This window comes from Dreissena polymorpha, chromosome 1 (genome assembly GCF_020536995.1).
Source record: "Dreissena polymorpha isolate Duluth1 chromosome 1, UMN_Dpol_1.0, whole genome shotgun sequence".
Classification (NCBI taxonomy): Eukaryota; Metazoa; Mollusca; class Bivalvia; order Myida; family Dreissenidae; genus Dreissena; species Dreissena polymorpha.
In genome coordinates this window covers 14,916,625-14,932,251 of record NC_068355.1, presented here as the reverse complement: position 1 = coordinate 14,932,251, position 15,627 = coordinate 14,916,625, and the positions used below count along the sequence as shown (strand labels likewise).

Sequence of the window (15,627 nt, the reverse complement as noted above, 5' to 3'; positions counted from 1 at the left end):
AATGATTAAAAAACAAGACCACCGAAATACCGCTTTAATGAGGATATAAGTCTTTAAATGTTACACCAATTTACAAAGTGAAGTGAAACGGACGATGGTTGAACTTTTGTATCATTCAATAATCAATTACAGCGGTATCCAACTGGATCAAATAGATCTATGTGTTTCCAACTCAGTAATCTGCATTGTTTTTGAAGGGATTTCGGTTACACTAATTGAGCCTCGCTCTGTCAAAAGGGGGCTTAATGCATGACCGTAAAGTGTAAAGTCTTCCATCCATTTTATATTATTCGTTAAGTACTTTTTGTGTACTGCTTTTTACCAATGTGATATTGCGCAATACTTATTGGAATTTCTTTCAAACAAGACGAGTTTTCTTTGTTTTTATTTTACAAATGCAAGTTTGTAGTTGATGACCTATACTCACTCTCTAAAACAAGAGCTGTCTCCTTCAGAAGACATATGCCCCTGAAAAACGCTTTTTCGAAACCTAAACGCGGACCCTAAAATCAAGGTCAAGGTCAAAGGGGTCAAAATGTGAGTATGGAAAGGCCTTATTCACATGCATACCAAATATTAAGGTTACATCTAAAGCAACATAGAAGTAATGAGCATTTTTCGAAACTTAAACGCAAAAGTGTGACAGAAAGACAGATGGACAGTGTGATCACTATATGCCCTCCTTCGGGGGCATAAAAAGACAAAGAGCAATGCCCATGGGCCCATTGCAATATACTATTGTCTTTAATCAATGGCTTTTCATAGATGAGACCATTTGAGCCGTGTTTTGGGAAAACGGAGTTTAATACATGTCCAGATCAGCCTGTTAATTCCGCACAGGCAAATTTATAATTTATTAGCAAAAACACTTTCGGATTGTATTGGGTTTTCGTTTCAAAGAGGGCAATTTTCAGCAGAAATCGAGTTTAGGGTTAATATGTGAACTGTAGATGCTAAACTGGGACGACACTTTACGAGCATGCATTAAGACCATTCTTTGCAGAGTGCAGCCCATGTCATTTTAGTTTGCCTTTCTGTGCCAAAGCATCCTGAGAAAATGTCATATACTAGTAACACTGTAAGGCTAATAATTATATTGATCATCTGCTTCACAATCAATTTGGGGTAAGATTGATATTTTTCCAACAGGTAATCATTGTTTTGCACATGCAAACACAGATATTGTGAATTCATAACTGCTTAAATGCAATTGGTACAGCTTCACATTATTAAACAGAATTTGGCACTATAAGATTCAATAAACAAAAGTTTATGTCAATTTTTGTCTTTTAAAAGGAGATTCCAGTGTGTTAGGCACAGTAGCGTCCACAGCTGACTCGAGCCCTACTGTATCAATACTGGGCACATGATCACGGATTCCATCTTTCTGAAAATGCAATAACACAAAGTTTTTAAAGTCTCTATAACGCTCAAAATCAACGACAATTTTGTAAAGTATTTCGTAAAATAAAGTTAACACCTAAACAATCAGTGTTCCTTATAGCAATAGCCACAATTTCAACGCTGGATGTGGTATGATTACATAGATTTTTGTAGATACAAAATGCTCGTTTTTATTTATTTGTGACCACAATTAATTCCATTTTAATTTCCCACGAATATATCTATTCATACGACACACAAACACCATGTAAGTGTTCATGTGTCGCATGAAAAGATAACGTTGCGAGAAATTAAAATGGAAACAAACGAGCATTTTGTATCTATAAACATCTATTTTACCAGACCACATCTGGCGTTGAAATTTCGGCCATTGCCATAAGGAACACTGATTTTTAATTGGTTAAGTTTATTTTACGAAATATTGTACGAAATTTTCGTTGATTTTGAGTAGTAATGTTACTTTAAGATTGAATTTATTCTGATAAGAAAGATAAAAAGTTAAATAAAATGTGGGCTGTGCACTGTAAAAAAGGGGTTAAATGCATGTGTATAAAGTGTCATCCCAGATTAGCCTGTGAAGTCCACACAAGCTAATCAGGGATAAAACTTTCTGCTTAAACATGCTTTTTGCTAAGAAGAGACTTTCTTGAAACAAAAAATATCATGAAAGCAGAAATACTTTGCTCACTCGCAACATGCTGTTTATGCATGGTGAGTAGGTGTGATACGTTATTAAAATAGATTGGTAATTGATGAAATTTTAGTAAGGATAAGTTGTAATATGCTTAAATTTGACTTTTGACCTTTAGGTAAGATTTCGACCTTTGAGCTAGAGACACTGATCTTACATCCAACACACTGTCTCCACATACTGAGCATTCGTAGCAAGTTATTTAAAAATCATATGATCGATCATCAAGAAAAGGTCCGGAAAAGCTGTATGGAGTGCAAATTTGACTTGTAAGTGGCCTTGAACTCTGAGCTAGGGGCAGGTATTATATGCAACACAGTGTCTCAATCATGGTGAACATGAAATTAAACAGCATGAGCTATGAAGATTCAGCCCAGAAAAGCTGTGTAATGTCCAAACTTGATCTTTGATATATTAAACAGCATGCGCTATGAAGATTCAGCCCAGAAAAGCTGTGTAATGTCCTAAACTTAATCTTTGATATATTAAACAGCATGAGCTATGAAGATTCAGTTCAGAAAAGCTGTGTAATGTCAAAACTTGATCTTTGATATATTAAACAGCATGCGCTATGAAGATTCAGTCCAGAAAAGCTGTGTAATGTCCAAACTTGATCTTTGATAAATTAAACAGCATGAGCTATGAAGATTCAGTCCAGAAAAGCTGTGTAATGTCCAAACTTGATCTTTGATATCAAAGCTTGACCTTGTCTTTTTAGCAAGAAATACCGGTCTTACATGTGACACTGTATCCACATAGAAAAGCCTCATTGGGTCATTGTCGACCTGAAATGGCTTGAAGTCACCCAGGGTTGACTAGAAGCCGATTCATGTGGGGTGACTTCAAGCCGATTCTGACATGAATTGGCTTGAAGTCACCCTAGGGTGACATGAATCGGCTTCTAGTCACCCCCAGGTGACTTCAAGCCATTTCAGGTTGACAATGACCCAATGAGCCATAGTAAACAGTTGATTCCAGTTATTTTAAATTGCGTGACAAAAGATGACTTTCCAGCATTAATATGCTGCATACTTGTTGTACCGAAATATGATTTTTGACCTCTAAATGTGATGGCCATCTTTAAGCAAGGGACACCGGTCCTCTCTTGGTGAACATTTGTGGAAAGTTATTTTTTTTAATTACTCAGTACAATTACTTTCCAGCATTGATATGCTGCATACTTGTTGTACCGAAATATGATTTTTGACCTCTAAATGTGATGGCCATCTTTCTAGTCACCCCCAGGAGACTTCAAGCCATTTCAGGTCGACAATGACCCAATGAGCCATAGTAAACAGTTGGTTCCAGTTATTTTAAATTGCGTGACAAAAGATGACTTTCCAGCATTGATATGCTGCATACTTGTTGTACCGAAATATGATTTTTGACCTCTAAATGTGATGGCCATCTTTAAGCAAGGAACACCGGTCCATTCTTGGTGAACATTTGTGGAAAGTTTTTTTTTTTAATTACTCAGTACAATTAACCACAAAACAGCACATACATTTAACCATTGTGGAAGCTATATCAAGCAGGCAGGGCTAAAAAAAACAACACAAGTACTCACTGTTACAAGAAACGGCACCACACATGATTTTAGACTTGGTGATTTCAGCAGGAAGGCTTGTCTGGTTCCCATATTCCACTGAAGCAGAAGCCTGGTACCGCATGCATGGCCCCAGCTTTCTCCAAGGCAGGGAACAACACTGGACCCTTTTTGTCCAGGCCCCTGATGAACTCGGGTGGTCATCTGGTTGGTGACCACAACCTGGAAATGGTGTGAAAAACTATCAAACATTTTAGATTGTTTCATATTCAACCAAGAACTAGTTTCTGACAAAGGCCTAGTAGCACAAACAAGTCAATGGTCTCAATAAACTTCGAGTTTTTAATATTTTTTACTTGAGTTTGATCATAATTCTCAATTGATGTTCACGGAAGATTGCTTAAGTTTTGAGTGTGACTTAACCCTGATTTTGAGTAGGAATATGTGCATATCCTTAAACCTTAGATTTGAGATAGATCAGGCTCTGAAAGACATTTCCAATACTGGGTGAACCTCAAATTGCATCTTCTGAAGAGAGCTCACAAATTGAGTTAGTAGAGCTCAACAATTGAGTAAATAGAGCTCAAAAACTGAGTGAATAGAGCTCAAAAATTGAGTGAATAGAGCTAAACAATTGAGAAAATTCATGATTCTGGGCCCTTAAGAATAATTTAACCCGAAATAATATTTATTAAATGCAGAGCATACAAAATATACAGGTTATCTAAATGACTTTTTATGAATTATTTTTAGGTGTGGATAAAAACTTACTAAATATATTTGTATTGATGAACATTAACCCTTTCAGTGCTGGAACCGAATTTTGTAGGCCTTTGCAAACAGTTTGGATCCAGATGAGACACCACAGAACGTGGCGTCTCATCTGGATCCAAACTGTTTGCTGTTCTTAAAGTACCGGTATTCTTTGAAAAAAAACACGGGGAAGGTTTCATCCCTGATTTCACAGAACAAGACTCGCTTTAATCATATTGTATCAGGAATATAATGCTGCCGGAAGAACAACTTGCCACGTTTTCTAGGCAATAACTGTCCTTCTTTAAAAAGAAAAAATGGGAAAATGGCTTAGAAATGATCTCGCTCTTTAAATTGCTTAAAGTGAAAACCCAGGTTAGCCTATGCAGGCCGCAGGCTGGGACTGCATTTTACATACATGCAAAAAGCCCTGTTTTCCAAAGGCAATTTAGATGACAATTATTATACCACACAAGATGTATAATGTTGCCAGGCAAGGTAGTCGGACTCATTAACCCTTAACCACTTAGAAACGTATGTTGACGCATTTGAAGTCCCTTACAAAGTTAAATATAATTAAAGACCTCTTTTACTAGATTCAAGTTTTAAAGGCTTTATTTCCAATCCTATAAGATACTGATGAGCAGCACACAGCATAAAACCTGAACAGACTGCCAGCAACTTGCAGGCTGTTCTGGTTTTATGCTGTTTGCACATAGCCATTTTCACTTGCTTCTGAGTGGCAAAGGAATAAGAGGGTCTGACTTAACCTATACTTTTCTCAATATGAATGGATGATCACTTTGTAGATTACCAACTTAATGCCTTACTGAACAAAAACCATGAATGAGGTTTTCCCCAGATTTTCGCGGAATTCTGTTGTGTTATGACTTACTTTGAACAAAACAATAATGTTAGCACAGAAATTAATTTAAATCTGAAATTTTTGTGAAATGTTCATGATGAAACATTTAATATTCTGCATATAAAACAAATCAGACAACATCTGCATTAGCTGCATAACATGTTCAATGTTAATGTGATTTTTTTTATATAAATTTAATACCCTTAATAAAGCTATTTTTTTAGTCCAACAACGCAAATGTTTCTTTGTTACACTCATAGTCAAACTTTAAAACAAATCACCACATTGTTTTCACTCATGGCCACTGGGCAGTCATTAACACATTCCTATGAATCAAAGCAATAACTTAACCCCGTAATGCCTAGTGGACCCTCCCATCCTTCTAAATTGGATCAATTTATTTCCAAAATTAGGGATGTCTAGTATATTTATTTCTATATTTAGAATATTTCTTACAGAAATTCCTTTAAGCAAACAGTGTAGACCCTGATAGACGCCGCATCATGCGGCGTTTCATCTGGGCCTACGCTGTTTGCCAATGCCTTTTTTCTAGACGCTAGGCATTAATGGTATAATGACACAAATGAAGGTCATCAAAACCAGTGCTGTATGGGGATGACTCTGCAAACAGAGTGCATTGATCACGTTTTGGATCTATAATGCTATCTGGACAACATATACAACACAAAGCATATACAGTGGAAACCCTCTAAACTGGATCCTCTCTATAACGGAATCCTCTCTAAACCAGGACAAATTGTCCGGTCCCATTTTTTCCCCTATAAAACCATGCGTAAAATATCTCCTCAAGACCGGAATCCCCTGAATTCCGAATACCGGTCATTCTTTGGATCAAAATTGGGTCATTCCATACGTAATTGTTTCTCTCTAAACCACTCAGGGCCGGTTTATTGCACCTTAGACCTAGTGTCAAAAAGTTGTGAATAGCGGATTAAAGATGCGTGAAATTTATAACAGTGGTCGAAAAAATTGCAAACTGTAAAAATCGCAAAACAATTTAAAGATACTTGTCCTGTGATGCACATATCAATCAATGGAGGTGATAATACTGATTATAATTACTGATAACAAACATAGAGTACTTTAGTGTGTTTTGTTTTTGATCTAGGAAGCCGTGCTAAATTCAAAAAATCTTAATGCTATTTAATGTTGTGTTGTTTATTACAATTGCTAATTTAGTGTCATATAAAATGGTGATTTGCAGAGTTATTGAAGCAGTTGCATTAAAATATTCATTTAGATTTTCAAATTGTTAATTAAGATAACTAAGACTAAAAATATCCGAACCTCCTTCTAAGCGAATGCGGGTGGAATTGTCTCTACAAGACAAAATCAAATTGATAAAAGAGTCAGAGATGTTCCCTAAACCTACCCTAAAGATGCTGTCAGAGAAATATTGGTTAGGAAAATCGACGATCGGGAATATCGTGCAAAAAAAGTAAATTCACATAACAAATGCATTACATGTTTAATTTTTTTTTTCAGGGTGCACTGTTTGATTTATGTTGTGACTGATATTGCTGATATATGTAAAAAAACAAGTAAAATTTGCTATTAGGCTATGTAATTGACTTTCTGAAAGTAAAATAGTCAAAGACTCAAAGTCCCCTCTAAACCGGAATCCTCTCTAAGCCAGAATTTCCTGTCGGTCCTGGGGTTGTCCGGTTTAGAGGGGTTCCAGTGTACTAGTTTTATTTTTAGGTTTAAACAATTACTATAATGAAACCATCAATTACTAGCGGAAAAGACAGCCTTCATATCTGAAGGCTGGTTCGAATCTCATCCCTATCCATGAAAAATAGAAAATATGATATTGCTTGCACCTTGGAGACCCAGGTTTGCTTGCACCTTGGAGACCCAGATTTTGTTCTGAGAGGGCAAGTTTTCCATTTAGGAAACTGTTCATTGCATCATGGCTGTAAAAACAGCCGTAAATCATGGGTGCCAACTCTTTTTTGGATGCATAAATAAATGAACAAATGCTACTTCCAAGGTGGCGCTAAGGACGGGATGTTTTGAACATCCACCGATTTTTTAAATAATGCAAAATAGTTTGATAACTAATATGGAATCTTCTCACCCTGAAGTATTATCCTTGAAATTTTAAAACATATCGATGGTCCCAATTTAAAATGCCAAACCTTCATTTTTTGACATTTCGTGATTTTGATACTGTGCAAAGCGGGAAATCAATTCACATATACCCCCCCCCAAATTACGAACTAGTTAACCAATCGTAGCAGCTAAATAAAGCCATGTGATGTAATGGCGAACCGTATTTCATTAAAGTCAATATGACAAAGCTGACAGAAATTGTAACTTCTGCATATTGCGCGCTAATTAATATATTTAAGTATCAATATAGCCATGTATTTTTAAGGTAAATGTACAAAACTTAATCTTTTGCTTATAGAATAATTCAATGATGTACATTTTATAGCATTGATGAACGCAAAAAGAGATAAAAATAAGATAAAATGTTGAGGCCTTAACTTAGTAACTTGTGGCCACAGCTAATAGCTTGTTCGTACAACTTATTAAGTTGAGGTCTCAACATAGTAAGTTGTTCCTTCAACTAAATAACTTCTGGCCGCAAGTTACTAGGTTGAGACCACAACTTAATAAGTTGTGGGAACAACTTACCAAGTTTGGTCCACAATATAGTTTAACCGATCAGATAGGCCATTTCATCTTAAACGTTTGATCACAGTTAGTACCCTTATACTCGTAATATTGTGTGTTCGGGTTTGAGGGCCGGTTTGAGCAATATCCCTGTAAGCTATGGATCCCGGGATTGAGCCCCTGTCTGAGCACTTGCCTTGTTAGCGACTGGGTTCAGGGTTCCATCCCCGGTCTGAGCACTAGCAACGTAAGCGTTGGATTCCAGTTTCGAGTCCCGAAGCACTCGCTTCATAAGAGAGTGGTTTATGGTTTTTGGATTCAAACCCGGGACCCTTCTTGTAAAGGGCGATTGCCCTGACCAGGGCTCGATCTAGAGAACCATCGCTTTCGAGGTGAGTGCTAGATGCCTAAGTTAGCGACGGTCCTTGGGTTCGAATCACAGTATGAGCACTAGTCCTTAAAGCTAATTAGGAGTTTTCAACGGTCCTGGGGTTCAAATCACGGTACGAGCACTAGCCCTGAAAGCTTTGGGTCTCTAGATCGAGCCTTGGTTTGAGGACATACCCTATAAGCGACGGCTTGAATTCCGATGGGAGAATTTGCACCAACAGTGACAGGTCCCGGGTTAGAGTCCCAGTCGGAGTACTAGCCCTGAAAGCTTTGCTATGGATCCTGAATTCAAGCCTGTGTCTTGCAACTTGCCTAGTAAGGGAAGGATCCCGATTGCAAACCTCAGTCTGAGCATTTGAAACCGGAATCTGTCGCTTATGTGGCTAGTTTTGACAATAGGGTTTGAACCCTGAACCCAGTCGCTAACTTGACGATTGCTCAGATAGGGGCTCAAATCTGACAGCCATTGCTTACATGGCAAGTGCTCAGACAGGGCTCGAACCGGGGATCTATAGCTAACAGGGATAGTGATCAGACTGGCGCTTGAACCCAAGCACCTAGTAGTATAACAGGTACTAATTGTGATAAAACGGTAAAGATGAAACGGCTGATCTGATTGTTTAAACTTAAAGAAGTGGCCTCAACTTAGTTAGTTGGTCCCACAAGTTATTTAGTTGAGGCAACAAATAATAAGTTGTGGGAACAAGTTATGAAGTTGTCGTCACAAGTTTCTAAGCTGAGGCCTCAACTTAATAAGTTGTTCCCACAAGTTATTAAGTTGAAGGAATAACTTAATAATAAGTTAAATGAACAAATTACTAAGTTGAGGCCACAACTAAATAAGTTTAAGGAACAAGTTATTAAGTTGTGGCCTCAAGTTACTAAGCTGAGGTCTCAATTTAATAAGTTGTGGGGTCAACAAAATTAGTTGTTTTCACAAATTATTTTAAAAGTTGTTTCAACAAGTTATTAAGTTGGAGCCACAACTTATGAAGTTGTTCCCTCAACTTAATAAGTTGTTCCCACAAGTTACAAAGTTGAGGCCACAATATAAATAAAGAATTGCGGTTGTCACCTCTGTGCCACCGCGTTAAAAAAAACCCACACGCATTGCTTTGCTATATCTAATGGAAAACAGCAGAATAATATATTCTTTTTTAAACAAAATCTATTACAAGTAGCTGTCCAATTTGCCGAAACATCACATAAATGCAAGTCTAAATGACGAAGATACATTCTACAGCAGATTTATTCACTTAACGTCAAATTTATTCCATACAAACATGCTCCATCATGAGACACTTTCAAAAATGTTAAAAATAATATTTATTTGATTTTGTGCAATAAATGTTTAACAAAAATACGTCTCCTGAAAAAAAGTGTTTTTGTAAGTTCTGCATTTTAAATTGGGACCATCGATATTGCCCTTAGCGCCAGCTCTAAAGTAGCATTGCTCCTTTATTAATGCGTTGCCAAAAGAGGTGCCGCCCGTGATTAACCACCGTGGTAGAACAAAAGCCTGGTTTAATCCTGCGTGAAAACCTTTTTGCACATAACTTTTTAACTAACAGCAATTCTAAATAACACAAGTCCACATCATTTTTTATTATTGTGTCTAATAACAATGTCTTTTTTATGTCTCCAACAGCATTTAGTTTGGTACAAAATTGGAAAAAGGCAGAAATGACTTCAAAACAATATAAATTTGACAAAACTAACCTTTTTCCACATCATATGTTTACAAAAAAACAACTAATCAATTATTAACAAATGAAAAAAAAATGTTGAAAATTGCAAAAGTTATGAGCCAAGTCATTGAACTTCTTAAACAACAGTTATAATTAAAATGTACTTACTGGAATGTCAAATGATCTTGCAATCTTGTGCAAAGTTTGAGCACTGTTCGTAAGGATCCTTGTTCTCAAAGACAGGTCCTCAAAATCATGACGGAAGTGGAATGACACACTGTCTATTATCACCAAACGCACCTGTCAAAGATACATGGGCACTATGAAAAAGGGGGTTTAAAGCAAGATTATACAATTTTTTATGTGTTAAATTTAATATATTCATATAATATGTTACAATAACACAAAATAGGCAAGATTTTTTTTACATTTAATACGAATTTCATAAAATGCAGCAAAGATAAACTAGCGCACCGAGCTGATTGTGACGAACATATTTTCCTACAATAACCGAAGCATTCGTCTGTTTATTAGTATCAGAGTAAGTGTTCGTGTGTTGTATGAATATATATCGTTGCAGGAATTTAAAACGAACCGTTAAATTAAGTTTAGAATCACATCGTACATGTATGATATACATGCTGGCGAATTCGACTGTACAGACATTTTCTTTTTCAGAATTAAATATCTGGCTTATTTCGCATTTTTCGACACTTGTTCTTCTGAACTTTTATTTTATATTAAAATATGCATATAATAAGTTCATATAAATTCATTTATATTTGACAAAATCGTATAAACTCGCTTTAATGCATGTGCATGAAGTATTGTCCCAGATTAGCCCGTGCAGTCTACCTTCCGCTGTGCAGTCTACCTTCCGCTTAAACAGGATTTTTGCAAAAAATAGACTTTCTTTAATAGCAAAAAAAAGCTGAAAGTGTTGTCCCTGATTGCACAGGCTAATCTGGGACAACACTTTAGGCACATGCATTAACCCTCTTTTCAAAGAGCACGGCACATTTTGTGAGACTAAAATACTTGTATCCAGAGAACCCTTTATCCCTCGGATACACACTTTGAAGAAGTTTGAAGTCCTTTGGAAAATCAATTTAAATTAAAGACCTTTTTCACTAGATGCAAGTTTTAAAGGCTTCATTTTAAACCCTTTAGATTCAGATGAGCAGCAAACATTATTAAACGTGGCTGTTCTGGTTTAATGTTATTTGCTTTTAGCCATTTAGACTTTGCATCTGAGCAGGAAAGGGTCTATACACCAAATTGTAACTCACACCTATCAGTAAGGGTGTCACGTTTACAGATTATTCTAAACGTTTAAACGAAATGAATAAACGGAACGTTACCGTTTAAACGGTATCCCTATGTCCATTTAAAAAGCATCAGTACCATCGCATTTCCAAACTGAAAATAGTTATTTCCGGGAGTAATATTCAGTGCATATCCCATTCGGGCAATGACTTAATATTAAAACCATAAAATATAATAAAACAGACAATCCGTATCACCACATGTGAATTCGTCATTCTATTAAAATAATTTCATGAACGTCGAAAATAATGTAAAATCGATGAAAAAAACTGTTTCCGAAAATGACACGTATTTTGCACATGAAATACAATGTGCATATCGTTTGACCGCAGAAAATGAAAAACCAGTTAACTAGCAAAAATGTAATCAATATATATATATAATTTGGTTAAAATATTGTTTTCCAACATGCTACCGCAGTGTTTTACTTTGCTAATCAAACAATTAAAATATTTCAATATGGCGGCATATGCACTGTTTCGTTGCCAAGTCGTAAGATTTTCGGAAAGCAGAGAAGATTTTCCGTTAGTTTTCGTTCATGCCTGTGCCATCTGCTAACCAATCATAAATAAATTACTGTCGAATTGGGTAGCCCGGATTTACCGCAAGTACCCGGATTTCGCAGTTCTTCATCGATATATTTCGTACGGCTGGTCGGCTACGTTATTTGCACCCCAATATTTATTATATTGATATTGACTGTCGTTTAAACGTTTACGGTTTTGGTAAACATTTTTCAGCAAAAAACGAAACGCGACCATTTAAACGTGACACCCTTACCTATCAGTAACAATAAACAAAAAGAAAACAAGCATACAAAATTTATTCTCTACTATCTTGAGCTACAGATTCCCACAGACTGAGTTTTAATGGAGCACAACAACAATGTCTACAAAACATTTGTCGAATCCCACCACCTATAGAAATAAACCTCTAACTACAACTCTTAGCTTTTGTTTATTCCTTATCATATCAAACGTTGTGTTGGAATAAATAGTTTTGGCCAACAACTCATAAATTGCCCCCTTGGTGCAAAAAGGTACCATGTGCCATTGAAATTAAAAGACACATGGTACCTTTTTGCACCAAGGGGGCGAAATAACGGTACATATTGAACGCAGGCAGCTAATCAGGGACTTCACTTTCTGCTTTGATAGAATATTTTGTTTAAAGGAATTTATCTTGAAACAAACTCCAGTCTGAGCCAGAATAGCCTGTGGGTACTGCATAAAGACTTAAGGCCAAAGCGCAGGTCATACCTTCCTATTGGCTTTCAGAAACGCTTGTAGTTGTTCTATGATGGCCAACAGCTGTAGATGTGATGTGCATCTGTGAACATGTACACCAGCCAACATGGTTTCAATAGAAAGACTGGACAACTTCAGGGACATCTCTGTTAAGAATAATCAGCCATTTCAATAAATGCAGAATATATATGAGCCATGCTCTGTGAAAAAGGGGTTTAAGGCATGTGCGTAAAGTGTCATCCCAGATTAGCCTGTGCAGTCTGCACAGGCTAATCAGGGACGACACTTTCGGCCAAAACTTGATTTTTGGCAAGAAGAGACTTTCTTGTAAAGAAAAATATAATAAAAGCCAAAAGTGTCGTCCCTGGTTAGGCTAATCTGGGATGACATTTTACGCACATGCAATAAACCCCCTTTTCGCAGAGCATGGTTTATTTTATTTTTTAATGCAAGCAAATAGTATATTTCATTAAATCAAGCAATATATTTAACTTGCTTTTAGATTTGTAAATTGGTTTAAATTGGCAATCTAAAAATGTACTTAACTTACTAGAGAGGTATTATGTTATTTTTAAAAAGCCCAGAGGATTTAATCCATCAAATATGCATGAACATTAAACAACAAGAGGGCCAAGATGGCCCTAGTTCGCTCACATGAGAAGAGTCGGTTCATTCAAACTTTACCAAATGTCAAACTTGACCTAGATATTGTCAAGACAAACATCCTGGTCAAGTTTCATCATTATTGAACCAAAACTCTGGCGTATGGAGTGTTATTGTTTTTGTAAAATTTGACCAGTTGGTTACCTATATTTTGAGTTGACCCCCCTTATCAAACATCAAACTTAACTGATAACAAAAATAAATATTATGACCATGATTCATAAAATCTGAAACAAAATTGTGACCTCTATAGTGTTTACAAGGATTTTGTATAATATAATGAAAATTTGGACAATCTTAGGGCAATAATTATGGCATTAATTATGTGATTCTGCTCATTATCAAACTTGAATGAGATCTTTCAGCAACTTTGATAAAGAATGCTTAAGAAATGTGAATGCTAGAGTGTTAACAAACCAAATGTGAACGGACGGACGGCAGACAAGGACCAATCCTAAAACCTCACCTGAGCAACCAGGTGAGCTAAAATGTGTTTCACCGATCTGAGCAATTTTCCAACTTGTCAGAGAAATCCATAAAACCAATGTATTGACTGAGTTTCAAGATGATTAGGCAAAAAATGTGACTTTTATAGTGTTCGATCATAAGGTTTCTCTCTATTCACATAAGGAAAACTGCCCCACCCCCTTGCGGCCATGTTTTTTACCCCCAATAAGACCATTTACGAACTCATCTGAGATATATATAAAACCAATCTTTTCACCAAGTTTCATGATGATTGGGCAAATAATGTGACTTCTAGAGTGTTCACAACCTTTTTTTTACTATATAAATATAAGAAAACTGCCCCCCCCCCCCCCCTGGCAGCCATGTTATTCAACTGACAGGAACCATTTATGAACTCAACTCTCGTATCAAGGAAACAAATATTCTGACCAAATTTCATGAAAATTGGGCCAAAAATGTGACTTCTAGAGAGTTCACATGTTTTTATGATAACATAAAGAGAACAAGAGCACCGCCTTGCGGGTGCAGACCGCTCATCTATTTTCTTTTTAAAGGTGAAGGGACTCTCAATTTCAATCACAAAGGAGGGAGGGGTGGAGTGAAGAGGGGTGTATAATGTGGAAGTGTGGACATTTATTACATTATCTTCCAAAAATGCGGAAAAAAAATGCAAAAAAAAATTCGAGGGGGGGGGGAGGGGAGGGGATTCTTGGGTGCAATGGTTGGACGGTATTTCAAAAATAAAATAATAAAAATAAATATTTGTGTTTTTTAACAGTTTCAAAAATAATAAAATTGGGGTGGGGGGTGGGGGGTATAGTGTGAGGGTGTGGTGGTCATTTGTGAGATATCTTTAAAAAAAATAGGGGGGGGGGATTCAGGGGGGGGGGGAGGGCACGGGGGATGGTTTGGGTGGAGTCTATTGTAGTATGTCAGGTAAGAGTAGTTTTGTCAAAGTATCAATCAAATCTTATCATAAATAAAGAAGTTATGGCAATTTTAATTTAATAATTTGACCTTGAGAGTCAAGGTCATTCAAAGGTCAAGGTAAAATTCAACTTGCCAGTTACAGTAATCTCATGATAGCATGAAAGTATTTGAAGTTTGAAAGCAATAGCCCTGATACTTTAGTAGTAAAGTGGATCGAAACACAAAATTTAACCATATATTCAAAGTTACTAAGTCAAAAAAGGGCCATTATTCCGTAAAAATGACAACCAGAGTTATGCAATTTGTCCTTTTACTGTACCCTTATGATAGTTTGCGAGTGTTCCAAGTATGAAGCAATATCTATGATACTTTAGGGGTAAATCGGACCAAAACACAAAACTTAACCAAATTTTCAATTTTCTAAGTATAAAGGCCCAAAATTCTGTCCAAATGCCAGTCAGAGATACATAACTTTGCCTGCACAGTCCCCTTATGATAGTTAATAAGTGTTGCAAGTATGAAAGCAACAGCTTTGATACTGTAGGAATAAAGTGGACCTAAACACAAAACTCAACCAAATTTTCAATTTTCTAAGTATAAAAAGGGCACATAATTCTGTCAAAATGCCAGTCAGAGTTACATAACTTTGCCTGCACAGTCCCCTTATGATAGTTAGTAAGTGTTGCAAGTATAAAGCAATAGCTTTGATACTTAAGGAATAAAATGGACCTAAACACAAAACTTAACCAAAATTTTCAATTTTCTAAGTATAAAGGGCCCATAATTCCGTCCAAATTCTAGTCAGAGTTACATAACTTTGCCTGCCCAGTCCCCTCATGATAGTAAGTAAGTGTACCATGTTTGAATGCAATAGCATTGCTACTTTCTGAGAAAAGTGGACCTAAACACAAAACTTAACTGGACGCCGACTCCCACGCCAAGGTGATGACAATAGCTCATAATTTTTTTTCAAAAAATAGATGAGCTAAAAATGCATCGCCCATTGGCGGCCA

At 36.4% G+C, this 15,627-nt stretch overlaps 1 protein-coding gene across 2 annotated transcripts in view; it reads right to left on the bottom strand.

Moving 5' to 3' along the window:
• Positions 1–19: 19 nt before the first annotated feature.
• The window catches only part of LOC127871932 (DNA repair protein RAD51 homolog 3-like), a 42,768-nt gene continuing 27,160 nt past the window's right edge, over positions 20–15,627 (bottom strand). For both annotated transcript variants that reach the window (XM_052415218.1, XM_052415209.1), the window contains exons 5-8: positions 12,566–12,699; positions 10,149–10,280; positions 3,663–3,863; positions 20–1,387 (exon numbers count right to left, since the gene is read on the bottom strand). In XM_052415218.1, coding sequence (XP_052271178.1) covers positions 1,271–1,387; positions 3,663–3,863; positions 10,149–10,280; positions 12,566–12,699 — 584 coding nt within the window. In that variant the 3' untranslated portion in view covers positions 20–1,270. The remainder of the gene's footprint in view (positions 1,388–3,662; positions 3,864–10,148; positions 10,281–12,565; positions 12,700–15,627) is intronic.